The sequence below is a fragment of the Lipotes vexillifer genome, unplaced genomic scaffold (assembly GCF_000442215.2).
Source record: "Lipotes vexillifer unplaced genomic scaffold, Lipotes_vexillifer_v1.1 scaffold785, whole genome shotgun sequence".
NCBI classification, from domain to species: Eukaryota; Metazoa; Chordata; class Mammalia; order Artiodactyla; family Lipotidae; genus Lipotes; species Lipotes vexillifer.
This window is the reverse complement of record NW_006791778.1, coordinates 1,360,332-1,386,111: the sequence shown is the minus strand read 5'-3', so window position 1 is coordinate 1,386,111 and position 25,780 is coordinate 1,360,332. Positions and strand designations below refer to the sequence as shown.

The window sequence follows — 25,780 nt, the reverse complement described above, 5'->3', positions numbered from 1 at the left end:
TGGGAAGTCCACTCTCCGCTCGCCCAGAACTCCAACTTAGCCTCTCTGGACGCTATCCACGCTGTCCCAAAATTTGCCTGGCCAGTGGTCACCCTGCCTACTTGAGCATCTGTTCTCTTCATCCGCCATTCCTTTCTCAGGTGTAGCCCTGAGTGCCTGGACAGCGGCCTACCAAGCCCTGGCAGGTCTCAGAGTTTGCCTCTCCCAACTGCGGAGCCTAGGACGCTGGGAAATTGGCTGTGCCCCTGAGGAGTGGGGGCAAGATGCGGTCGTGTTTTTAGCCACAGTGCGGTCTTCATTGGATTTCGGAGAAGCCAGTCTTGGATTTCCTCGTCCCCGCGCCCTGGGCAAACTCAGGATTTCCATGGGAAGCTCAGATTGGGGTGGGCAGCCGGCTCCCCTCCTCTGCTCGCTCCCCTCGGGCGGGCGGGGTGTCTGGCGCCGAGCGCGCGGAGGAGGCCCTGGAGGGGGCGGGCCAGCCGGCGGGGCTGCCCTCTCCGCAGTGACGTCCCAGAGGGCGGAGGGGCGACGGACTGGCTCCGCGCCCTCCCCGCCTCCTCCGGGCGCCGGGTCTGTCGGTCCTCTGGAGATGCTGCTGCCGCCCGCCGTTGAAGTTGCGGAGCACGCCGCTGCCGGTCTTCCCGCTCCACCGCCTTAGCGCCCCGGCGTCCGAAGGCGCACCCGAGCCGGGCCATGCAGCCGGGAGCGGCGCTGCAGGCCGTGCTGCTGGCAGTGCTGCTGGCGGGGCTCCGGGGCGCGACGGGTCGCCTGCTAAGCGGTGAGTGCGCGCGCGCTGGGGCGGGAGCTGGTTCCCGGGAGCTGGGCTGCGGCACCCACTGCACCCCACCTAAGGCTGACCGTCCTCAGGGCCACGGTGCCTCTTCTCTGGCTCCGCGGAGTGAGTGGAGGGGTGGCGCCCCCGCCCCACCAGTGGACTTAGCCCTGCGTCGCCCCCTACTTCTAGAGGGGCAATCGCCCGGCTGCTGAGCCTAGCGCCGGTTCCCTGCGTGTCCTGGACCGCGCGAAGTCCGTTCCCCGCCCAGGGCTGCCATAATACCGAGAGACGTAGGCTAGATGGGGCAGTGAGCAAACTGCCCCAGTAGGCGCCCCCTCGGTCCGCTCCACTGAGAGCGGCGCAGTAGTCCCCGGGACCCCCACGCAGGGCTTGTCCTGCCCACCAGGGAGGTCTCCTGTCCCGGGAGACGGTGCGTACAGTAGGGATTCTGGATCGGCTGTGCCGTGGGAACCCCAGCCCGTTACTCCTGGTCTCTTCTCGGGGGAGAGGATGGCAGGATCCAGCGCCTGGAATAAGAGCGCTTAGAGATCGGGAAAGAAGCCTAGTTAGCGCGGGGCAAGCCCCGCCTGACTCCGGGGAATGACTCTCTCTGCTTCCTTCCTCCTGTCGTGTCACTGCAGCCTCGGACTTGGACCTCAGAGGAGGTACAGTGCTCTGGCTCCTTGCCTCTTCCATTTGTTCTGCATGTCGAGGCGGGGCGGGGTTGGGGTGGGGGGCGGAGGGAATGTCCGTTCCCCTTTCTCAGGTTTCCTTCGCAGGCAACAGATTGGCCAAGAGGGATGGAGGAGAATGAAAACCTCCCCTCCGTTATCGGTGCTTCCGAAGCTGATTGAAGGAATCTAAAGTTGGTTTCAGGATGGGGTGGGGTGCAGGGTGGCAAAATGGGAGGGTAACCGAATTCAGCTGTTTGGGTGACGGCTGCACGGGCTCTGTCCTCGGTGGCCGCCCTTCCCCTTCCTGCAAATGAGAGGAGATAAACACTTCCTGAAGGCAGGGGGACCAGATGCACCCTGGGCCTTCTTCCAGCTCTGGCTCCCTCTGGCACTCACTGGCTGACTTGGGATGTGTGGCCAGGCTGGGCCATACAGGAAACTCGTTTAAGGTCTTATGTTTTCCCTTGATAATCCAACGATGGAAAAGTGGGGACTGCCAGTAAATTCAACTCCACCTTGGGGGTGCCTGGGGCTCATTTGTTTTTCCTCTGCTGCCTCATTTGGAGCCACTTTTAAGGACTCATAAAGCTGAGCTGACCCAGCCTTCTCCCCAGGGAGCATCCCAGCCACAGCCTCTCTGGCCAGTGGTCCCTAGTCTCTCTGGAACACCTCCTTAGCGAGAATGTCCCACTTTTGAGGCCTTCTAATTTGCTGATGGAGCAGTCCTGTTAGAGTTTCTCTATTCAACAAAAGGAGAAAAGTGACAGAGAAAGGGAGAAGATGCAAAACTTTTGCAACTTGTTTATTGAAAATTTTTTACAAAGGCGATGAAAGAAGAAACTGAAAATAAGAATTCACAGGAGCTTTCCATATTATCTGTATGTGCTCTGTTCCCATTTAAGCACTGAAAATGCAGTTAACTGCCTGTGGCCTTTTGCTCTGTATTCTGGACAATTTGGAGAATAACTAATGCTATCTGGCTCTGTGCACAGTTGCAAAACAAATTAGGAAAATGAGAACATTCTATGAGAGCTGGGAAGAGGTTCCCAGACCAAAATCCTTTATTCCTCGCTCTGTGGCAGTAATTCACACCCACAGCCCACAAACTGGCTCTGCATTGCAAGGGATTCCCCTTGTTGAAATCTGGTTTTCACTGTACATCTGGATCCAGAAACACGCTGTGTGTTCCTGCGAGTTAGGAAGCGGCAAGTGTTTCTGTATTCCCGGCACCTAGCACAGTGCCAGGCATGAGCATACATGCGATACATACCGACTTAACGAAGGAGCGATGAGGCTAATGTTTTGGGTGCAGCTCGGCTTTAGGCACCCAGACACAAGCCAGGGTGGTGTGTACTGGTGAACGATTTTTTATCAGTAGAATCCCATCCATTTGTCCTCGATAGTCTTCAGCCCTTCAGGTGTCAGTCATATGAGACATATTACATGGGCTCCCAGTGCAACCTGAGCCTGTGGTGGCGTGGGGAGCAGAGTTCAGTGGTTGTGACTGTGACTTTGTAATTAGATCTGGGTTCTGACTCAAGTCATGCTACTGATAGCATATGTGGCCTTAGCCAGACTAATTTCTGTGAGCCTCAGTTTTCTCATCTGTAAAATGGACATAAACAATATCTACAACAGTGGATTACTATGAGTGTTCAATGAGATAAGGTATGTATGTAAATGCAAAAGCCCTTAGCATAGTACATGACACATAGTAAGAGTTCACTGAACCTTAGCTGTTGACTTTAGGCAAGACCAGTAGCAGAAAACCCCATGGATCTGATGCTTTTATCTTCTGCTTATACCATAGACTGGGTGAATATTCAGTCCTGCTATTGATACATACGCAGAGGATTCCAGGGTAGAGGAACCCACGCCTGACTTCAGAATGCCTCTCTTACCTGAAGGAACCCCCAAACAGAGATAACTCACTTTAAGCCACACTTAGTCTCCTGCGACTCCCTAATGGCATGAAAGTGTTATTTGTTTGCCTTTAAATGAAACCATAAATCTTCATCTACCCCTCTTTTAAAGGTTAATTTTAAATGTCTGCTTTTCAATAATCTGTAATGGAACAAAGAAAACATGGAGTCTAAATCACTGTGTCTCCACACTGGAAGGAGTATTAATTTGCTCTGAGAGCTTAATGACACTAAAACAAACCACTGATGAGTAATCAGAATTCCCGCAGCTTCATTCAGATGCCTCCAAGCATCCCTGCTGTGGTATATGTTGGGGGCACTAAAATAGGTAGTCTTCTTTTTTTCTCTAGGTCAGCCAGTCTGCCGGGGAGGAACACAGAAGCCTTGTTATGAAGTCATCTACTTTCATGATGCTTCTCGAAGACTGAACTTTGAGGAAGCCAGAGCAGCCTGCAGGAGAGATGGGGGCCAGCTAGTCAGCATCGAGTCTGAAGATGAACAGAGACTGATAGAAAAATTCATTGAAAACCTCCTGGCTTCTGATGGTGATTTCTGGATTGGGCTTAGGAGGCGTGAAGAGAAACAAAGCAATGGCATAGCCTGCCAGGACTTTTATGCCTGGATCGATGGCAGCACAGCAACATTTAGGTAAGTGTGTGGAACTCACAGCAGCTAACTCACTTGATGTAGCTGCAAAAAGAGGCAGGCTGGATCCACGGTGCCAGTCAGTGTGGAAGAGAAGTCCCAGCCAGGCAGAGCCCTGAGGGGATAGCCGTGCTGGCAGAGCCACTGACCAAAGCAGTGGGGTGAAGGTGGTAAATCAGCCTTAACCTAGGCCCAGAGAGCTCTGTCCAGGAGGGTGGCCCAGAACCACAGCTTCAGTGGCACACAATGCTTGAAGTCAGTCGTTCTGGCTACCTGGCCTTTTGGACTAGAACCCCAGTGAGAGATTTTTTTTTTTTAATTTTTATTGGAGTATAGTTGATTTACTATGTTGTGTTACTTTCAGGTGTGCAGCAAAGTGAATCAGTTATACATACACATATATCCACTCTTTTTTAGATTATTTTCCCATATAGGCCATTACAGAGTATTGAGTAGAGTTCCCTGTGCTATACAGTAGGTCTTTATCAGTTATTTATTTTATATATACTAGTGTGTATATGTCAATCCCAATCTCCCAGTTTATCCCTCCCCCCGCCCCCTTACACCCTGGTAACCATACGTTTGTTTTCTACATCTGTGACTCTATTTCTGTTTTGTAAATAAGTTCATTTATACCCTTTTTTTAGATTCCACATATAAGTGATATCATATGATATTTGTCTTTCTCTGTCTGACTTACTTCAGTCAGTATGACAATCTCTAGGTCCATCCATGTTGTTTCAAATGGCATTATTTTGTTCTTTTTTATGGATGAGTAATATGCCATTGTATATATGTACCACATCTTTTATCCCTTACTCTGTTGATGGACATTTAGGTTGCTGCCATGTCTTGGCTATTGTAAATAGTACTGCAGTGAACATTGAGGTGCATGTGTCTTTTCGAATTATGGTTTTCTCTGGATGTATGCCCAGGAGTGGGATTGCTGACCCAGTGAGAGATTGAAGGCCTGTGGGGCTGAAGGGCTCCAGACTGCAGGAAATTATGATGATGGGCAAGAAATTAGTGCCAAGATATAATTCTCTGGATTGACCAAGAGGGGACTTAAGGAAGCCTGCAGTTTGTAGGGCCCTTCTAAACCCACAACACTGGACTCACTTCACACACCTGCCCCCCAGCACCATGGCATTGCCATCGTCCCTCCCTAAGAAAAGCAGTGACGTGGAAGAACGTCAAAAAATATCAAAATTAAAAGGCAGGCATAAGACTGGAAAAGTGTTGTAAGAAATTTAACAGTTATGATATTTTTACAATAAAGAGTTAATATAAGTCAAAAAGCTCTAAAAGTTTATATAAGTCAGTAAAACCCAAAAGGATAAAGGGGCAAAAGACCTGAGCAAACAGTTCACAAAATAGAAAATCTAACTGGTAAACAGTCATATGGGGAAAACATTTAAACTCATTTTCAATCAAAAGAATGACGATTAGAATATATCTTTATTACCTATTCCATTCAAGACAGCATGAAGTTCACCCATTATGCTGTTCAGATCCACACCTTCATCTGAGTTCCGGGAGTCGTTCCTCCAAGATTCTCGTGGGCCTCTCTCCTGGGAGAAACTTAAGAGAGGAAGCTTAGGAGGAACTACACTCCCCACCACTGCAGCTGGTCCCAGCGCCACGACTGATATTTTTTGACCTCCCTCCTCCTCTGTGCAGTCTAGATTCCCCTCACCCTCTGTTCGGGGAGCCTCAATGCCTCTCTTACCTTGTGGCAGGACCCAGACCCTCATCCCTGAAGAGTGTGAGGCCTAGTCAACTTGCATTGCTTACGCTGGAGTGATTTCACTTTTCTATTTACCATCAAAATTGGGCACATTTTTGTGTACCAACACAACTTGAGTACCAAGAGGTACCCAAGTAGATAACCTGGCTGTCAAGCATATCTTTCCCTGCCTGTAACAGCCTAGATACCTTCACCTCATGATTAGGGTCCTGCAAAGAGAATGACTCCTCTTCTTGCCTGCTGGTTCCTGGACACAAGAATCCCCAGATGTCCAAGTGGCAGCCATTGTTCATAGTTCAATAACACTCTTGCTGTATCTTCTGGTGGAAGGATTCCCCCAGAATATACCAGGACCTCTAAACCCACAGAGCTCAGCATTGCAGAGACAAGAAACACAAATTCCCCAAGTAAGTACTACCAGTGAAGGTAAGCAGAGCTACTCCTCCTTTCATAAGCTATAGCTTTACAAAATGTATTTCTTAAAGAATAAGACCTGAAAGTCAAAATTACTTCTTTATCCATGGGCTGCAGAATGGATGTTGTGGTACCAGGCATGAAAATGACACTGATCTCCTTGTACATCTCCATCAGAGCTCTTGGGTGACAAGGTGCATTGTCAAGGAGCAGTAATATTTGGAAAGGAATCTTTTCTTCTGACAGTAAGTCTCAACAGTGGGCTCAAAATGTTCAGTAAATCATATTGTAAACAGTTGTGCAGCCATCCAGGCTTTGTTGTTCCATTTATAGAGCAAAGGCAGAGTAGATTTAGCATAATTCTTAAGGGTCCTAGGATTTTTGGAATGATCAATGAGAACTGGCTTCAACTTAAAGTCACCAGCTGCATTAGTTTCTAACACAAGAGTCATTCCGCTCTTTGAAGCTTTGAAGCCAAGCATTGACTTCTCCTCTCTAGCTACGAAAGTCCTAGATGGTATCTTCCATTATAAGGCTGTTTTGTCTACACTGAAAATCTGCTGTTTAGTTTAGCCACCTTCATGAATTATCTTAGCTAGGTCTCCTGGATAACTTGCTTCAGCTTCTACATCAGCACTTACTGCTTCACCTCGCATTTTTCTGTTATAGAGAGGCCTTTTTTCCTTAACCTCATGAACCACCCTCTGTTAGCTTCAAACTTTTCTTCTACATCCCTTGGCTCCCAGACCCCAGAGTACTCTTGGATGACACAGGATGATACAAAGGTCAATGATTCAAAATGTGCACTGCGTCTTGGAGGATGATGCCTCATCCTCACAAAGTATTGCCTCTAAGCTAGTGTTTCAGCTGTGTTTTCAACAAGTTCATCCATCACTCTGTCAAACTGGCAGCTTCAGGATGGGTGAATATGTGATGTGACTAGTAAATCCCCTGCCTACTCCCACATCTCCTTTGCAATAAACTAGGTTTTTTGGTCTGATGAGATCTTATTTGGAATTCTGTGCTGGTAGATCAAAGACTGTGTAAGCATTTGGATAGTGGTGCTAAGGCCTTGAGGCTAGAAAGGCAAACCCATACCCAGATTGTATGTCTGTTCCTATCAACATGAATCATTGCCCCTTTCAGGATGGAAGGAGTCCAGTGTAGTCAACTTGCTACCAGATTCTAGGCTGGTCTCTGTTCCCAGCAGACTGGATGTTGGGCAGTAGCTAAATCAGCCTTGGTGAGTGGGAACGGCTACTGTTGAGCCCATGCATGGCCTCCATCCCTGCCACCATGGCTACCCTAGTATGTATCTATTATACCAGAGCTGGCGCAGCTGATAACAGGCTGGCTGACATCGACTGGCTAAGTCATTTTGTCTCCCTGATTGTGTAGTGCCTCTTCCATGCTAGAGGCTTTTTGGTGGGCTTTAACATATGATAGATTTTCATACTTTACACCTACTCCCATATGTCTATTCACATCACTCTATCCAAGAGCTCCTTGTCCCCAGTCTTCCACTCTTTATCCTTTTAGACTCCTAATCCACTGGCTAAGCTCTTTGCCTTTACCCCTGAGTTTTTATATAGTCTAATCTCTAATAACTTCTCTTTCTATACTAAGTGGTTAACTAGGTATATCAGCTAAGCTCTGGCCATTGGGAGGATGTTTCCTTACCACTTGATCTTTCAGAACCACCTCTGAGTGGGACTGTAGTACAGCTGCTGCCCATTTGGAGTTTTACCCCCATGCTTGGCTGACCTATCCATGAACCAAGCTTAGGCTGCCTTTATCAGCTATTCGTAAGGGATTCCTTTATGCAGCTATAGGTGCAAGCTGAGGGACAGGCTCTGGTACAACAGTGGTAGATGTCATGGAAGTCTGCTCTACCTGTTCATACAGTGCCATCTAGTCCTAACTATACCTCTTCCATCTTGTAATGGGTTGATTCCAGGCCTGCCTAATCTTTTGACTAGGTATGTCTGACAGTGTCTCTCTTACATTGAGCAAGTTGGATTGCATGTTCTCTTGGTGCTCCTTGCCTAGTATCAAGCCAGGAGTTGCTTTGCAGAAGGTGATTTTTTTCTCATCTGTAGAAGATATGGCCTTGCTGTAGAATCTTAAGGGTTTGCACTGTGATCCTCTCATTGGAGCTTGTACAGATTCTATATGGCATTATTTTTCTCACCACTGATACCTCTAATAATAGGGTCTGATGGATCATATGGCCCAAGTGGGAAGTCTGCTTCCGTCACAGCCTGGTCCTGCTTCAGAGTCCTTTTCTGCTCTGGACCCCACTCAGAGACACCTGTCTTTCATGTCAACTGGTATATAGGCCAGAGCAGTATTCCCAGGTGTGAAGTATGCCACCTCTAGAACCCAAAGAGACCTACCCCATGCTATGCTTCCTTCTTAAAATTATTGCAAGATGCTTCAAATTATTGTGAGATGAAATAATTTGACCTTTAATTTGAAAGGGGTGTTCTGGCATTCTCTAGATCACTAAACACCTACACAGCTTCATGAAGTAGCAGGCCCCTGAATCTTCATAGCGTTTACCTCCAACCCTTGGAGCACTTGAGTCTTACTAAGGCCTCCAGTCCTTGCTCATCCGTCTCAGTTAGCGTGATGTCAGCAATATGGTGGACCAGTGTGATTTTTTGCAAGATATCCAGGCAGTCTCTTTTCACATCATATTATGACAGAGGGTAGGAAAATTAGTACAGTCCTGAGGAAAGACCATAAATGTATACTGATGTCCATTCCAAATAAATGCAGACTGTTTTCTGATTCTCTTTCTGATACAGGTGAAAAAGAATGTACTCACCAAATCTGCATATTAGGTACCCAAGGACGTGTTAAGCAGCTCTAGCAAAGATACCACAAATGGCATAGTAGGTGCAATTGAGACTTCTAGTTGGTTGAATCTGTGCTACTCCAGTGTCATCCTTCAGGATCTGCCTGGTTTTTGCAGGAGGCAGACTAGTGAATTATATAGAGATATGACAGGGAATACCATCCTTGCATTCTCTAGGTCTTTAGGGGTGGCACTACTTTCTGTCATCTTCGCCTGGATAAGATATTGTTTTCTGTTTACTATCTTGGAGAGAATAGGGAAGAATGCAGTTTCAGAGGCTTCCACTTGACCTTCTCCACTATTATAGCTCTTACCCCATAAGTTTTCAATTCATATATTTTAGGACTGGGGAATGGCCACTGGATGGGTCCACTGTGAGCTGGTCCTGATCTCAGAGAGAAAGCAGTGAGTGGTCCTGAAGAGAGATCTTAGTTGTCTGCCCAGGAATTGAACCTGGGTAGCCTGGATGAAAACCAGGAATCCTAGCCACTAGTCCACCAGGGGCTAGAGGCTAGAAGCAAAGTTCCCCTAGCTGTTACCCCCACTGGAAAATGCGTTTCTCAAGGAGGCAAAAACTATAAAAGCAGGTACAAAGTTTATTATTAGAGACACAGCATAACATGTGGGAGAGCACACGGAGAAGCAGTTTGTTTATTTAAGACAGAAGCAAGGCAGAAATACACACTCGGAGAGAAAGGGTTCAGGCGTCCTCTCTAATGAGGAGCGCGGTAAAGAGGTGATTTGAATCCCTTATATAGGATAGTCCTTCTGGGTCTTTGTTTACCTTTGGCCAATTCTCTTCTTCTTTCACACCTGACCAGTCCTAGGACCCTCCCTAATATGCATGTGCAACTTTTTGCTAAGATGGATTCCACCACAGAGGCCTGTGGGGATATGTCCACACTTACTATGGGGTGGCGCCCCCTCCCTTTTTGACCGTCAAGGAGCCTTTCTGTGCATGTGCAGACAAAGAAGTTTTCCTTGACCTCAGGAGTGGTCATCTTATCTCTTTATTCCTGCAGAGCTCAGCTTCTGCCACTAGCTTTGTCCTTGGAGTGTCTGGGTGAGAACAAAGCTTCAATTTTATTCCACTTGACAACCACCAGCTGTCCGGCCCAGGGGCCCATCTATCTCCTACTTCAGTCCTGGGCCAGAACTCCATTTAATACTTAGCCTCAATATGCTCCCACTCAAAAGGGTAGTTTTAATGACACTTCAAGTCTTTGGGTATCAGTGTTAACTTGTACTCTGTGTCCAGCAGTCTTTGTAATATTCGCGTATTCCTCTTTCCCCAGTGTATGGTTACTTGAGTAAAGGGCCATAAGTCCCTTTGGGAGAATAGAGGAAATTGCCACGTGCACCTACTGTGGTGTTGCAGGGTCCTTCCTCCCTCTAGCAGTGAGTTCCAAGCCTGAAACCTGGCTCAAGTCCAGTAACTAGATGCCAGGCATAATATTCCAACCATACCATCACCTGTGAAATAAAATAACATAAAGCCATAGGGCCAGTGGAGAGGAGAACAGACAAGCAGGAGGTCTGCCAACAGGGTTGGAAAATTGCCTGGAGGTGACTAATGAGGTGCAGAGCCCAGCCCCAGTCAGGATCCCCAGCTCTCCAGACAGTGTCCAAGCAGACTTGCAAGCTCAGCTACCATCCAGGCGAATTCAACCCAGTGGATTCAGCAGAGGATTTTCCTTTCGGTGAACTGCAGCACAAGACTCAAGCAGAGCCATGTGAGGGTGCTACACAGAGAGCTGTCTCTTAGCTCTGACAAGAGCTAGGCAGAGCAGCAGGGCTCATCTAAATAGCCTGAGCATCAGGGCAGATCTGGGCCCCGGAAGGAAACTGCTTAGGTGAGTAACCAGGCGAACTACAAAGCCCAGCCCTGAGTCAGCACATGAGGTGGCTGCTCGCAGCAGTTGGAATCTAAGGCTTTAATCTGGCACCCACATATCCAACTGGGTGGCAGCATCATTTAATTTCAAGTACCATTGGGGCTGCTAGTGCACCCTGTCCAGGAGCTAGGGAGGCAAAGACAAGAAATCAGGCAGCAGAGGCTGACAGAAGGGCTCGTCGGCCTGATGAAGTAGAAACAACTTAAAACCCGAAGAAGACTACTTGGGCCTCCCGCTTTTGCCCCCACCCCGTCTCTTGCTTTGAAGCCTCTACATGCTGGAAAGTCTTGCTCAGATGCTTGAATTTTCTATCCGCTCCTCAGAGCTAGGAAGGCAGCTATGGCTGTTGAAAAGCATGGGGAGATGGAAGCAAGGCAAGCTCTGGATGAGATAAGCCATGCCTCTCTCAATGCATCTGATTTCTAAAAAAAAAAGAGAAACAAAACCCAGTTAGCCAAAAGCAAAAAAGAAAGAAGATCATCCAGACTTGCCCTGCTGGCTGCTTCTTCTCATAATTCCTTTGCAGACATTATATGGTAATATATCCCTCCCTGCAAAGGCAAATGTCAGATGATTGATTGTGATGTCCGTATTAGAAAGCGTGGTTCTACTTACTGGAAGCACTTCAGTTCCTCCCTGTCTCTTAAGTTCCTGGCTCAGTGGACCTTGATAGGAAAACAAAGCCTTTGAAGTCTTGTGGTATCCTTCTCCAGTTGCCTCCACTGTTGACCCCTTTCCTACAGGAACTGGTATGTGGATGAGCCTTCGTGCGGCAGCGAGGTCTGCGTGGTCATGTACCATCAGCCATCAGCACCCGCCGGAATCGGGGGCCCCTACATGTTCCAGTGGAACGACGACCGATGCACCATGAAGAACAATTTCATCTGCAAATATTCCGCTGGTAATGAATCCTCTCCCAAGTTATATGGCTGAATTCTCAACCTCCTCTCTCATTTCATAAGCAGCTGCTGGTTCCAAGAATTTGTCACGTGGTCTCTGCGAAAGCTTGTTGCAAATGCCAGCAGTGTTAAACATTGGGAGTTCTTGTGAAGGGAGATGTAGTGACACTTCCTCACTGAGGAGTAATTCTAGCACGAGAGAGGGGTATTAGATGCTAAGAGAAAGGATGAAGAAATGAAAGGGTCTAATTTATGTATGATAAGGCAAGAATTATGAGAACTTCAAGAAACAAAAAGCCCTCCAAGTGGACAATTATAATTCTTATTCTTTCCAGATATGAGGTTGTATGCTGTAAGAGCTTGGAATACAGTAAGTCCCTACATACGAACCTTCAAGTTGTGAACTTTCAAAGATGCGAACCTACGTTTGCATGTCCAGTCCCGTAAGTTAGTTCACGTGTCTGGCGTACATTGTCACATGCGTGCATCCTCTACAAGTGGTTGTGCTTTTGTGTACTTTACTGTACAGTACTGTATAGAGTACAGTAGTACAGTATCTTTATTTCAAGCCCAGGATGTCCTGAAGCAAGTGTAAAAGCAGTAGCGATGCAGCTGGTACTGTACTATACTGTAAGATTTAAAATGTACTGTACTGTAAGATTTAAAATGTTTTCTTTATGTTTTCTGTTTGTTTTTTATGTATCATTTGTCCGAAAAGTATTATAAGCCTATTACAGTACAGTACTATATAGCCGATTGTGTTAGTTGGGCACCTAGGCTAACGTCGTTGGACTTACAAATGTGCTCTCCGAACGGAACTCGTTCGTATGTAGTGGACTTACTGTAAAGAAGAAATATGAAAGGAAGCTGGCCATTGTTCCTGCAAGTCTTCTACCAGCCACGTGACATTATTTTCTGGGGCTTTAAGGAAACAGAATAATGACCAGAGGAGGTAGATGATAAAATACACCAATTTTACTGACACTGGGCAGATAGAAGTCACTTTGATGAGCAGGGCATCATCCTGCTCCGTAGGGCACCGTCTAAATACATGCCTTGCAAATTTAATTGGCATTTGCTTCTAAATCTGTGAAGGGTTTTGAATTGGCTACAAGCCTGTAGTCTCACTGTGCTGAGGTTTCCCAAACTCCTCCATTATGTTGGATTTCGATCTAAACGTGAAGTGATTTTTGATCTGCTATGGAAGTTTCTCACCTCCCTGAAGCCAACTGCTTGACCCCAATTCTGCATCCTTTCCTGACAGAAGTAGAATGACTTGTTAGTTACATCTATTGAGGGACTAAACAATCCTGTCATTTTTAAATTGTCTGAATTTGACTGTGCTTTTGCTGCTAAAGTTGTTTTTCCTCCCTCTTCACCCCTTCGGATGAATTCTCTCCAAAGACCTGGCCTTCCCCACCATACAGAGTTGTCTCAGGCAGGGAGGTTGCAAGGACTTAGGCTGGCTTAGCAGGGCACATTTTTAGAGCAATTAAAGCAAGGCACTTGTTACAAACTGGCTGCCCATCACTTTTGTTCCTCACATCCTATTATCTCCATGATTTAAAATGTTGTACTTCTTAAATATTTTCTGAAATGTGAGATTTTGACATTTGTTTTCATAGCCTTTTATTTTTGGACTTTGAACCTAGTTAGGTTTTGTTTTTAATCATAATCTTTATTAATTTTGCTACTGCCTGATTTAGACTGAGTCCCGGCAGGAAAAAGGTGGCACACTCAAAGGGTTTAATGAGAAGAGTATAATAAAATGATATTTGCCAAGGTGTGGGCACAGAGCATGAGATGGTGAAGTGCCCAGGAATTAGCTACAATGGGAAGTTGTTACTACCCCCAGGTTTCAAGGAGCAAAGGGGAGGGACTCCAGAGAAAGCTTGGAGTCATGGAAGAGGAGCCGCCCAACAGGAGCTGTAACCAGAGAACGCAGCTACTGTCAAACCACAGTGACGTGCAAAGGGGGCCTGGGGGATAACTGCCAGGACCCCTCTCTTCTCCTACCCTCTAATCTCCTGCTTCTGTCTCCTACTGGTTAAGTCCAATCAAGAACCAAAGGACAGGACTTTCCTGGTGGCGCAGTGGTTAAGAATCCACCTGCCAATGCAGGGGACATGGGTTTGAGAAGGTCCGGGAAGGTCTTTCCTGGTCCGGGAAGATCCCACATGCTGTGGAGCAGCTAAGCCCGCACACCGCAACTACTGAGCCTGCGTGCTGCAACTACTGAAGCCTGCATACCTAGAGCCCATACTCTGCAACAAAAGAAGCCACCGCAGTGAGAAGCCCACGCATCGCAAGGAAGATTAGCCCCCGCTCTCCCACTCTCTGCAACTAGAGAAAGCCCGCGTGAAGCAGCGAAGACCCAACGCAGCCAAAAAAAAAAAAAGAGCCAAAGGACAAGGGAGCCGCAAGACACAGTCCATAGAGTTCAGCCTCCCAGGACACAGAGAAGGACCAAGAATAGATCCAGCAGAGACAAGTGGGCACACAGAGAAAGACTAACACATTGCCTTTACGTGGCCCCCCTCCTCAGGATAAGTTCACACACCTCAGCACGCCATAAAAAATTGGCTTGATCAGACCCTTGCCTGTCTCCAGCCCCAGTTCTTACCACTCTTATTCCTCCCTGATCCCAGTCCCCTCTGCCCCCTGTCAAGTTCCGCAAGAGCTCTTAACTGCTGTTTCCAGTGCTTGGAACACCCTTCCCTCTTTCCCGGTCAGCTCATTCTCAGCCTTCAGGTTCAGGTTAAACATCACCTTCTCTCATCACAACCAAGTGCAGTAGGTGATCCTTGATGATAATGATGATGATGACGATGGTGATTTTCTATAAGGGGCGTTATTAGAACAATCTGCAGAATTTGAATAAGATCTGTCTATTGGTTAATACTATATATATATCAATGTTGATTTATTGGTTTTGATAACTATACTATGGTTATGTTAGAGTATTGCTCCCTCTCCCATCTTAAATACACACTGAAGTATTTAGAGAGTAAAGGGTAACTATGGCTGCAACTTATTATCAGGAAAAAAGTTATGGATGCGTCTGTATGTGAATATATATATGTGTATGTATGTGCGTGTATACAGATTTAGACATAGACTTGTAGATATAAATATATAGGATATATATAAAGAGAGAGACAGAATAATTATATAAATGAAACGTGATAAAATGGTAACATTTTGGTGAAGGATACATGGGAATTCTTTGTACTAGTCTTGCAAATTTCCATAAATCTGAAATTATTTCCAAATAGGAAGTTTTAAAAAATTACTTCCTCTGGGAAGCATCCAGGGCCCCTCAAAACTAGGTTAAGTGTTCCTCCCATGAGGATCATAACACCTCACACACACAGTACTTTAACTGCCTGTTTACAAGTTTGTCCCCTTCACTATATGGTTGGCATGAGGTCTGGAAATATACATGTTTGACCAGTTAATCCCTGCACTTGATGGGCTAGGGGAAGGTCACCCAGTATGGTTGCAACAGGATGGCACAACATCCCATTATACCAGAGGGCAAGGGACAGGTTGCAAGATAGCATCTAAAACTAGATTTGACAACATGACCACATAGAGTAGGTGGCATGCTAGCCAGATCTGATCACTTGATTCCACCTGGGGTGTGCTAAAGGCATAGACGCATTCAGTGGAAATCAGAGACAAATCATCTGAGGCCATATGTCACAGACCATTGCAGCAATTGATGGAAGTGCTGCATTAATTTGCCATGTTCACTGCAGTTTTGCCCAGTGGATTGAACTATGGAGGGACAAGAAAATGACTACACCATGTAATGTCTTTGAATATATGATGTATTGCAATATATCACAAAATTAATGTGTTAATATTCTCCTGTACTTCCATATTTTATTGCCATCCTGTAGAATATAAGTTCCTTACAGGGCTGGGACTACTTTTCACTTGCTATTGTATCTCTAATACCTAGCACAGAGTTTTCTCTTTGTGATTTTAATTTTTCATTTGAATTTTTTTAATTAAAATCTCAGTTCACTTACTTATTAGCTGCGAGATTTTAGCAAGGTGTTTAATCTCCGTGTACCTGAGTCTCCTTGCGTGCAAATTCAGAACAGCACTTACCTCATAAGGCTATTATCAGGATAAATTGTGTTTGTTTTTAATAAAACATTTAGATCATGATGCTGTTTCTATCATATAGCAGACATTTTTAATAAATAAATGGATTTGCATCATCTCCACACACACACACAATTAAAAGTTTCCTTTCTGAATAAAACTTCAGAATAGCTTTGACATCCTGGCCTTAGGACTGTGAATTCTAAAATTTTGACCTTATGGACCCTGATGCTATGATCCCAGAGCATCCGATCAGTGTAGAGTCACCGCCAGTACAAAAGGATGACACACTTTCAGCCAAAAGTAAAAACACTGATGTAGGTTGTCTGTGCAGCCTGACTATCCTGAGGCTCTTAGAAATATTTTAAATGACTCGTGTTCTAGATCACCAGGCTCTGCCTTGGGGCTGGCCATGGTCTACTTAGTCCCGGGCCACTTCCACTGCTTGGAGATCAGTGTTTGTTGCTCTAAAATATCCCCAATAGGAATTGATCAAATGTCTTGGATTACTTTACAACAGTGCAGGCCTGGGTGTAGCCAGGGAGGAGTGGGGATTATTGTTGAAACCAGATTAGCCACATGTTCCTAAGAGTTAAAGCTGCGTGATGGTACATAGGGGTTCATTATACTGATCTTTCCACTTTTGCGTATATTTGGAAATTCTCATATTTAAAACTCTTAGTTTTAAAATGAAAAAGTTTACTTTTTATAAAAGAAAAAAGTGCCCAAGTTAAGCTGGGGAAAGGCTAGCCTTTGTGCAGAAGAGATTCTTTGGACTTACTAACCTGGTTTCTAGTGTCTGATAATACTAAATGAAATTTGTTGGACAACTGAATGAACAAATAAATGGATGCCATGCTCTGGCCAACTTCATTCAGATGGCATGGAAATTTACTTATTACTCTCATTCTTGTTTCTTTCTGCTATAGAGAAACCAACAGCTCCTTCTACAAGGCCTGGAGGTAAGACTGTCAATTGAGATTTGAGTTAATTTGGGCTGTTTCACAGGTTTAGAAGCTTTTCATAGGTTTAGAACCACGTGTTCTTTAAACCAGATTATTCAGCAGAAAGACCAGTGGTGTTAACCCTGACCCTGTGGACAGGTATATGCCACACCGGACATGGCCAGTAGTTCATTAATCTCACTAGCGTTGTCTTTCTCTCAAATATCTGAAAAGTAATAGTTGCAAATTCAGTTTGGGATGTTACTTGTCATTACTGACAATATGAAAGGAATAATCCAGTCTAATGATCCAAGAAGCAAGTCAAATTGATAATTTATGGTCCTAGAAGTGAGTCGTTGGCCCTTCCCCCTGGCACTTCAGTACTTTATGGGCCTTGATGTCAGCTGCCTGCTGGTTGTGTCCATACATGATTCTTGGCAGCAAGTCTCACCAGAAAGATAAAGACAAGTAAACCTCTAGGTCAGCAAATTCAATTCTTTTACTTCCCTGGGTTTATAAATGGCACTGGTCACAATGCTGGTGCTTTTTGGCATCCCACCCTGGAGCTGGCAGGACCTCAGAGAATATCTGGATTTTGATGCCTTTCTCAAGGTTCTCAAGTCCATGTGTCTCTCTCCAGGTGAAGGAACAGAGACAGCAATGCCCATACTTCCAGAAGACACAGAGAAAGAAGATGCCACAGAAACACTGAAAGAAAGCAAAGGTATGTACAGAACTCTCCCAGAGAAAAATAGATAATAGGACTCTCCTGATCATGAATTCCCCATGATTATATACCCTACTTTGTTCTTTCCCACAGCAACTTAAAAATGGAACCAGACAGAGCACTTATGACTTTGTAAAAACTGCATTATATGTTAGATTTTGTCAGTGAAATACTCAAATGGAGCTATCCTAAGACAATTGGGGCGATTAGACAAGACAGGAGGTAAAAAAAAATCTGCATGAAGACAGACAAGGCTTGAGAACCTCCCAGAAGTTGTTTGGGGGGAGGGGAACTAGAGAATGGATGTAGAGAAATAAGAGCAGAAAGACCCAGGCCATGATTAATATTTCTTTACGAGACAAATAGAGGAAATGGACATAAAAGATAAAAGAAAATGGAGTGATAAATTGGCGTGCTAATGGACTTTCAACCTCAACTCTCACCTGGAGTTTCAAGAGGGAGATCAAGGCTGGTTACTAGCCTTATCATGGTGATCATTTCATAACGTATGCAAATGTCAAATCAATATAGAATAGGGCTTCCCTGGTGGCACAGTGGTTGAGAGTCCGCCTGCCGATGCAGGGGACGCGGGTTCGTGCCCCGGTCCGGGAAGATCCCACGTGCCGTGGAGCGGCTGGGCCCGTGAGCCATGGCTGCTGAGCCTGCGCGTCCGGAGCCTGTGCTCCACAACGGGAGACATTGGTGAGATTGCTGGGGGCCTCTTCCCCAAGTGCCCTGCATGTTGTGGAGGGCGCAAAGCAGGCCATCACCTGGGTCTTGGCCCAGGAGCCTGCCCGGCAGAGAAAAGCCTTGAGGTGTTGTGCAGTATGCCGGCAGGCTCCTGTCATTTCTCTGCCCCCCCTCACCCACCCACTCCTCTTGGGCAGGCACTCCTTACTGGGCTGGGGTGGCTAGGACCTCACCAGCCCTCCCCAGGGCTGCCCAGCCACACACACCACCCCCCAGGGCAGCCCTCCTGCCCCAAACACTGATGACCTCTTCTCCTGAGAGGCTGAGGGCCCTAGGCCCTGTTAGCCAGACCCTGCCAGTCCCCTGTCTCGAGACCCAGCCTCCCCCAGACCTCACTATCTATGGAAGAACCAACCTGTGCTCTGCATCTCAGCTGCTGCCCCCCCCGCCCCCCCCCGCAATGCTGTAAACACATCACTATGCTCACTCAAAGTGCCTTCAGGGGTTTATATCTCCAGAGAGGGGCACAGAACCTTCTGGTGGTGCTCTCTACCCCCAGAGAACTGACCCACAGCTGGATGTCTGCAAATGATTATTGTGTCCTCAGAGCTTCCTCTAAATATATATATATATATATATAGACTACATCTGAAACTAACATAATATTATATGTCAACTATATTTCAATTAAGACAAAAAAGAGATCTGAGTTTTTGTCATTGGGCAATTTTTTTAAAAACACTTAAATTTTCAGTTTAGTTATTTGCATAATAGAAGTAATAACATTTTTCTCACCTACCTGAGAGCATTTCTGTGTCCATAAAATGAAACAGGATAGTGCAGTACTGCAATTTAGTTGTGACACTAGCCACCCCATGTTAGCACAGACCCTACAGGTTAAGGGCTCAGTCCCCAGCAAGACTGCCCTCACTTCAGATATCAGCCACAAGTTCAGGGGTCCCCAGTCCACCCACACTTCTAATCAACTGGCTACAATTCCAGGGAGTGCCCCATCACGTTCAATAATTCATTAGAACAACTTACAGAACTCAGGAAAACACCATACCTATGACTATGTTTTATTATAAAGGTTACAAATCAGAAGCAGCCAGGTGAAACACATACAGTAAGGTCTGGGAGGGTCTCGAATGGGGACTCTGTGTGTCCTCTCCCTGTGGAACCAGGATGGGTAATCACCTTCCTGGCAAATCAACTGTGTTCACCAGCCAGAAGGCTCCACCGCGCTCTGGTGTGCAGAGATTTTCTTAAGGTCTCATTACGTAGCACAGTTGATTTGATCATTGGCCGTGTAATTGAACTCACCCCCTAGGCCCCACCAGCCCCCATCCTGAGACATCTCTGTCAGTATAAACTCTGATCTGGTCTGAAGGGCTCATGAATAAGGAAGTTACTCCTATTTCTGAGAAATTCCAAAGATTTAGAGCCTCCTGCCCAGGTACCAGGGACAAAGCCCAGTCAAATGCTTTATTATACAACAGATGTAATGTGTGAAAATGCTTTTTAAAAAATCCAAAGTGCTGTGCAGTGGTAGGTGGCATTTTTATTGCTCATTGTTACTACGGTGGTATTTAAAGTAGGTTTTGCTTTGAGGGTTTTTTTGGTGGTTGTCAGGTTTTCACAGAAAAACAAAGCCACAGCCTCTGGATGGTTGAGAATCTTAACCAGTAGGAGTAGGAAAGGGATCAGTCCCCAATCATTGATTCCTCCCAAAGCCCCTCGAGGGAAAATTCTCTGGTTCTAAGACTTAAGTCTTAGGAAAGGTAAGGATGGTAGATCTCTAAGTGCCCTCCACAGTCGCTGCTCATGGGCCCAGCTGGATCCAGTTAGCAGTCAGAAACATCAGTAAGGCTCTACAGTCTGATTCATGTGTTACACGTGACCTTCTCATTCCTGGCAATAACACCGAGACTTCTGGCTTGCTTCTTTTTTCCTCCCTCTCCCCGATCCCACCTTGGAAACTGCTGTTTCTGTCCTTAGAGTCAAAGACATCAGCACCCCCAAGCAGCCTCATCTTTGTTAACAAAGAGGAAGAACGAGAAAAGAGATAATCTCTTTTGTCTGAAAAAAATTTTTAATTAACAAAACTGCCCATCTTATATTTTGCAAGAAACCCAAGAATGTAAACTTCTTTTCTCTCTGTTACTTCAGATAATAGGACAGGTAGAAAAGCCTCATTTATTGAAACTGGAAGACTTTGCTGTCTGGGTAACTATATCTGTTTCCTTCCAGAATGCGCTCCTTGGAATGCTCTGTGTTGATTATGCTTTTTTAAGCCTGTTTTGAAGCACACAGAAACACCACCAGTGCTGATAACGTGTGCTTTTCTTTTCAGAAGCTGCCTTGAATCTTGCCTACATCCTAATCCCCAGCGTCCCCCTTCTCTTCTTTGTGGTCACCACAGGTGTATGTTGGGTTTGGATCTGTAGAAGGAGGCAAGTAAAACCTTCATCATGTAAACCTTTGTGTTTTCTGAACTCTTCAAGATTTGGACTTCATTAAAAGCCACGGCAGCTCCAAGAGAATCACTTCTACAGATTTGAGAGTAAATTTTCTGATGGGCTCAGGGCACTCAGAAGTACTAAGCATTGTGCTTAGCTGTGATTAAGAGAGTGATCTTACATTCTTTAATTTTTGTGTGTGTGGAAGATTTTAAACGACTTGAGGGGTGAGACTGTGTTATTCATCTGTGCATCCACACATCACTCAGCAAAGTGCTCTCATGCATGTATGCACTCACTCCAGGAATGCTTGTTGGGTGAGTGAAGGAATGAATAGTGAGCCCTTTGAAAACGACTGTTCCAAAGCCTGGCAAACCACTGAAACTAAACCACTTAATTCAAAATGAAATAGCCAAATCCTTTTAATTGACTTTTAATTGAATTCACAAGTGTACATTGCTACAAAATAGCTGCACTAAGCCTAAAGCACCTCTGTTAATGGATCATGTGCCACCATTGTTGAGGTAACCAGAGGTCTTCTCAGCTGCCTTTTTATTCCCCATCATCATGGTCTACATAGAAGAAGGAAAGCAAAGGTGCAGTTTAAGACTTGACTCCCTTTGATGACCAATTTAAGATAAACTAGTAAGATTCCAATGAAGATCCTGCTTCATTTAATAATAACTTCCTTATAGGATTATTAGAAGAATTAAAGCAGTTAATATATGCAGAATGAGTATATAGTAAGCACTCAAAAATGTTATCTCTTACTATGATCATTTTCATTAGTTAATTCCTTTTAACCTAAAAATAGAGTTCAGTTCAAAAACTTGAAAATATATTTTCTAACTGCTTACTCTGTGGTTGGGTGTTGATTTCCCTCCCTTACCTATCTATTTAGCACCTCACCACAATGTGGGATTGTGGCTTTGAAGCTGGAGTCTATCTCGGGGTTTTAACCATTTTTGTGCCACAGACCCCTGTAAGAGTGTGGTGAAGCCTATGGATCACTTCCCAGAACAATATTTTTAAATGCATAAAATAAATTACAGTGGATTACAAGGGAAGGAATAATGCTGTTTTACAGTTTAGCAAAATATTTCCAAAAACTAATGTGAAACAATAATACACGCGCTCCTTTATTAATGCTTCTTTATTTAGTGGTGAGTATAAGTATCATAATACTGAAGTAGAGATGAGCATAAAATATTTTAAGACATCTTAAGTCATAACTGTGATGTGATATGAAAATATCTATGATTTCTGTTGGTGAACAAGTCAAGATATTACTAGTGGGAATTCCCTGGCGGTCCAGTGGTTAGGACTCTGTGCTTTCACTGCTGAGGGCCAGGTTCGATCCCTGGTGGGGGAACTAAGATCCCACAAGCCGAGTGGTGCAGCCAAAAAGAAAAAAGCAGAAACAAAAACAAAAACAAAAAAAGCTGTTACGACTCAGTTTAACTGCCCACATTCAAAACTGAAGGACAAGCTCAGTTTCACTTAAAGATGGATTTTTTTTTAATGTGGTATTTTCCCCATGCAGTTCCATCCATGGACCCTCTGGAGGCTCTGGGGATCCCAGAGTCATCACCTCCATTCTGTGCTCTGGCAGCAGTGAGTGATAGATACATAACAACACTTTCCTCTTTTATTCCCACCCCACCTGAAACCTTGACCTGTAGGTTGAGGCAGGTGAGAAGTGCAGTGTAGTGACTGCCCAGAATGACCCCCTCCTGCCTGCACAGGGGCACCGGGATGTTCTCAGTCCCCTTGTCCACTGAGCCCTGGTTCTCTTTACTCCTAGGCAACGGGGGCAGCCAGGCCCCAGCACGAAGGAGCAGCACCCCACCTGGCCCACTCCTCAGCCGGGGAACAGCCCGGACCTGGAGGTTTACAATGTCATACGAAAGCAGAGCGAAGCTGATCTAGCCGCGACCCGGCCGGACCTGAAGAACATCTCATTCCGAGCGCGCTCGCGAGAGGCCACTCCTGACACCATGTCCTGTGACTATGACAATGTGGCCATGAACCCATCCGAAAGCGGATTCGTGACGCTGGTGAGCATGGAGAGTGGCTTCGTGACCAATGACGTTTATGAGTTCTCCCCAGACCGAGTGGGAAGGAGCAAGGAGGCCGAGTGGGTGGAAAATGAAATATATGGTTATTAGGATGCACGAATGAACCCTGAACTGACAACAATGGGAAAGAAGAGAGAAGCAAAAGTCTATTTTCTGTAAGGAAAACACTCAGAAGGTCTGTGAAAGTGCTCAGATCAGGTCCTGGGGGTGAGCATGAGAGCCCCTGTTGGATCCACAGTTTGGGCTATATCCCTTATCCCAGTCCCTCACCTGGCTGGAACTTCTGAGAAAGCACCTTGTCCAGCGTCTGGCACATAATAGAAAATAAACAACTGATTGTTACAACTGACTTTCAAGGGACCATGCTTTCACTGGCGGGGGAGCGGGGTAGGGGGGAGTTGCTGTGGAGCTTGGGAAACCAGCCTCTAGGTTCTGTTTCTCTTGCTCTGTACAGCAGCAAACATCATCACAAAGAGACAGAAAGTACAGAATCTTTTCAAAGCCCGCCTATGCCAGCCTCGAGCTGGGCTGCGCAACAGCAATTCTTATACCTATTTTTTTCAAAGAATCAAATCAAATAAAAAGCAGGAAACAGAATGTTAGTCAGTCTGTGTCTACAGCCCTTCTTCTACATGTGGCCTCTGGGGGCCGTTTTTTCTTTTTCCTGACATCCAAACTTGGAAATATCTAACTTGGAAGCACTTTAGAAACTGAAAATGAAGTTTGAATCTAGGCTTCTCGGCTTATTTGTGTTCCCAGCCCTGTTACTGCACGGTGTTCTGTTTGTGTGTTTGTTTTACTGCAGCATCAACATAGCATTAGTAATAATGCTAATTATTTTACCTTTTTGTTTTCGGAATCTGACTATTTCAAAAACTTTTGGACTCAAATGCAGAGAAAAGTCACCTAACATCAGTCATTTACCAGACAAAGTTCTGAAGGTCATTAAATCACCAACAACATCCCTCTATCAGCTTAATAATCTTATTATTTTAACCATTCCTCATAAGTCTTGTTTTTGAATAGTTTGTAACTTTGCCTGACACATGGAGCCCCAATCTAGACAGAGTAACCTCGTCTGGGTCGGAGCAGTATCATCAAATGTAGTGGATTCTAAGCAATGCCAATTACCTGCCTTACCAAGGCAGGGAGCAGGGGGGATAACAAAAACATCATTTATGCCTGCTCCAGGGAAGTGTGTTCTGTGGCGTTAACAATATTTCAAGCAAAAAGAGTGACCATATAGTCTGAAGGACTGATTCATTGTCCAGAACACTGAAGTTCCCATTTTGCATCAGACTTCCTGGCTCTGTGATCTGTGCCTTTATCCGCCCCTGTTCCCTTACGCTCTGGCCCCTACTAGGCTGCAAGCTCCATGAAAGTAGGGATCCAATCTGCCCTGCCACCCGTGTACCTTCTGCACCCAAGACAGTGCCTTGCGTAGCGAAAACCATCAATACTCGTTGGATGGATTAACAGTTCCTCTTTCAGAGTGATGTAAAATCACCTGCATATTTCAGCTTAAAAGTTTGTAGGACCCGATTTTCACACTCCACCTGGATGGCGGGAGGATATTGAGTTATTTTAGTTTGAAAAGCACTCCTACTGCCTGGGAAGAAGGAAGCATTAGTAACAAGTAAACAGAAGCTAGTTAACAACTTAATTATGTCACTAAAACTTAAAATGAGGACCCATTCTTAAGGCTATAATCAGAGCTAACCCTCTGCATCTTCCTTTTGTCATTAGTATCATCTCTCCGCTGGGACCCACGGATCTCTTATTCTGTGTTTGTACACAGCCAGTCTTACCCTGTATTTACATGATTCAATTTCTTTTTTCCTCCTCAGATTTCTTAGCTTGAATTTAGCCAACTCCATTTCTATCTCTGATAATTACACTTCACCAGTTTAACAAGCAGTTGTTAAATGTGAAGCATTATGTTCAAACTGAACATTGAGCTTACCCGTCCTGGTATCGTTTGAAAATTTAGTTAACCTCATTCATCATTTAAAACCATAGTTTCCAGCTTTTTTTTTTTTCACTGTGACACACAATAGATGAAATGAATGTATCAGATAATTCCTTGGATCTATCCATTTAAAAATAATTTCTTGAATACCTACTATGTGCCTGCCACACACTGTGCCAGATGTGACACAGCCAGATGTCAGGCTAAGGCTTAGACAAGTGGGATTGTAGGTTATGTACATTTCCCAACATGGTATTTATAAAGCTCTTCTTTTTTTCTCCTGTTATACATTCATTCATTCATTCAAAAAGTTTTCACATACGTACTTTGTGTCAGGAAATACGCTAAGGTCTAGGCATATAATGGTAAATAAGACAGACACAGGCTCCATCCATGGAGTTTACATTCTAGTAGGGAATGAAGCCACATCGGAACACAAGTGAGTGAAAGAGAATTTGCTGTAATCAGTTTTTGTTTTTTTTTTAATTGTGTGCAGCTCTTTCTAGTCTCCCTCCCCTTTCCCTTCCCTTCCCTTCTTTCCTGTTCTTTAACCCTTGGGTCCTGAAGCCATTAGGTAAGTCAGAGGAAGGTAGCGTCCATGTCTGGGGACATGGGGGAACTTGGTGGCTTAGATCAGAGTGTCACGGCAGAGCAGGATGAGGAAGATGTCCATGCAGAGCCAAAGTCTGGTTCGGGTGTGGCCCAAGTGAGTGAGGAGGCCATCCACACATGCCGAGGGGCAGCAGCTATGATGGGAGATGGGCTGCACAGTGGCGTTGATGAAACAAGTAAGCATGCTAAGGGTAAGAAGCGCCAGGCTTCACGCCGTCAGAGAAGGGAGTTGCAGATACGAAAAAAGAGAAAATTGGAGTGGGCTCCACTATATTAGATTGAAATTAGAAATATCAGTGTGGGGGCAGTGGAAAGATGGCGGAGGAGTAAGACGCGGAGATCACCTTCCTCCCC

At 45.3% G+C, this 25,780-nt stretch overlaps 1 protein-coding gene across 1 annotated transcript; it reads left to right on the top strand.

Moving 5' to 3' along the window:
- The first annotated feature begins 693 nt into the window (after positions 1–693).
- LAYN (layilin) lies at positions 694–22,935 on the top strand. Its single transcript, XM_007464664.1, has 7 exons — positions 694–778; positions 3,722–4,019; positions 11,676–11,833; positions 16,877–16,909; positions 17,532–17,615; positions 20,662–20,761; positions 22,572–22,935. Exons 1-7 carry the CDS (start codon positions 694–696, stop codon positions 22,933–22,935), a joined length of 1,122 nt encoding a protein of 373 aa, XP_007464726.1.
- The last annotated feature ends 2,845 nt before the right edge of the window (positions 22,936–25,780 follow it).

Bases quoted from the DNA above. Each gene is read 5' to 3' on its own strand.
- LAYN (XM_007464664.1), top strand. From the start codon at position 694: ATGCAGCCGGGAGCGGCGCTGCAGGCCGTGCTGCTGGCAGTGCTGCTG. The intron at 11,834-16,876 runs GTAATGAATCCT...TTTCTGCTATAG, and splicing joins CATCTGCAAATATTCCGCTG to AGAAACCAACAGCTCCTTCT. The intron at 16,910-17,531 runs GTAAGACTGTCA...GTCTCTCTCCAG, and splicing joins TCCTTCTACAAGGCCTGGAG to GTGAAGGAACAGAGACAGCA.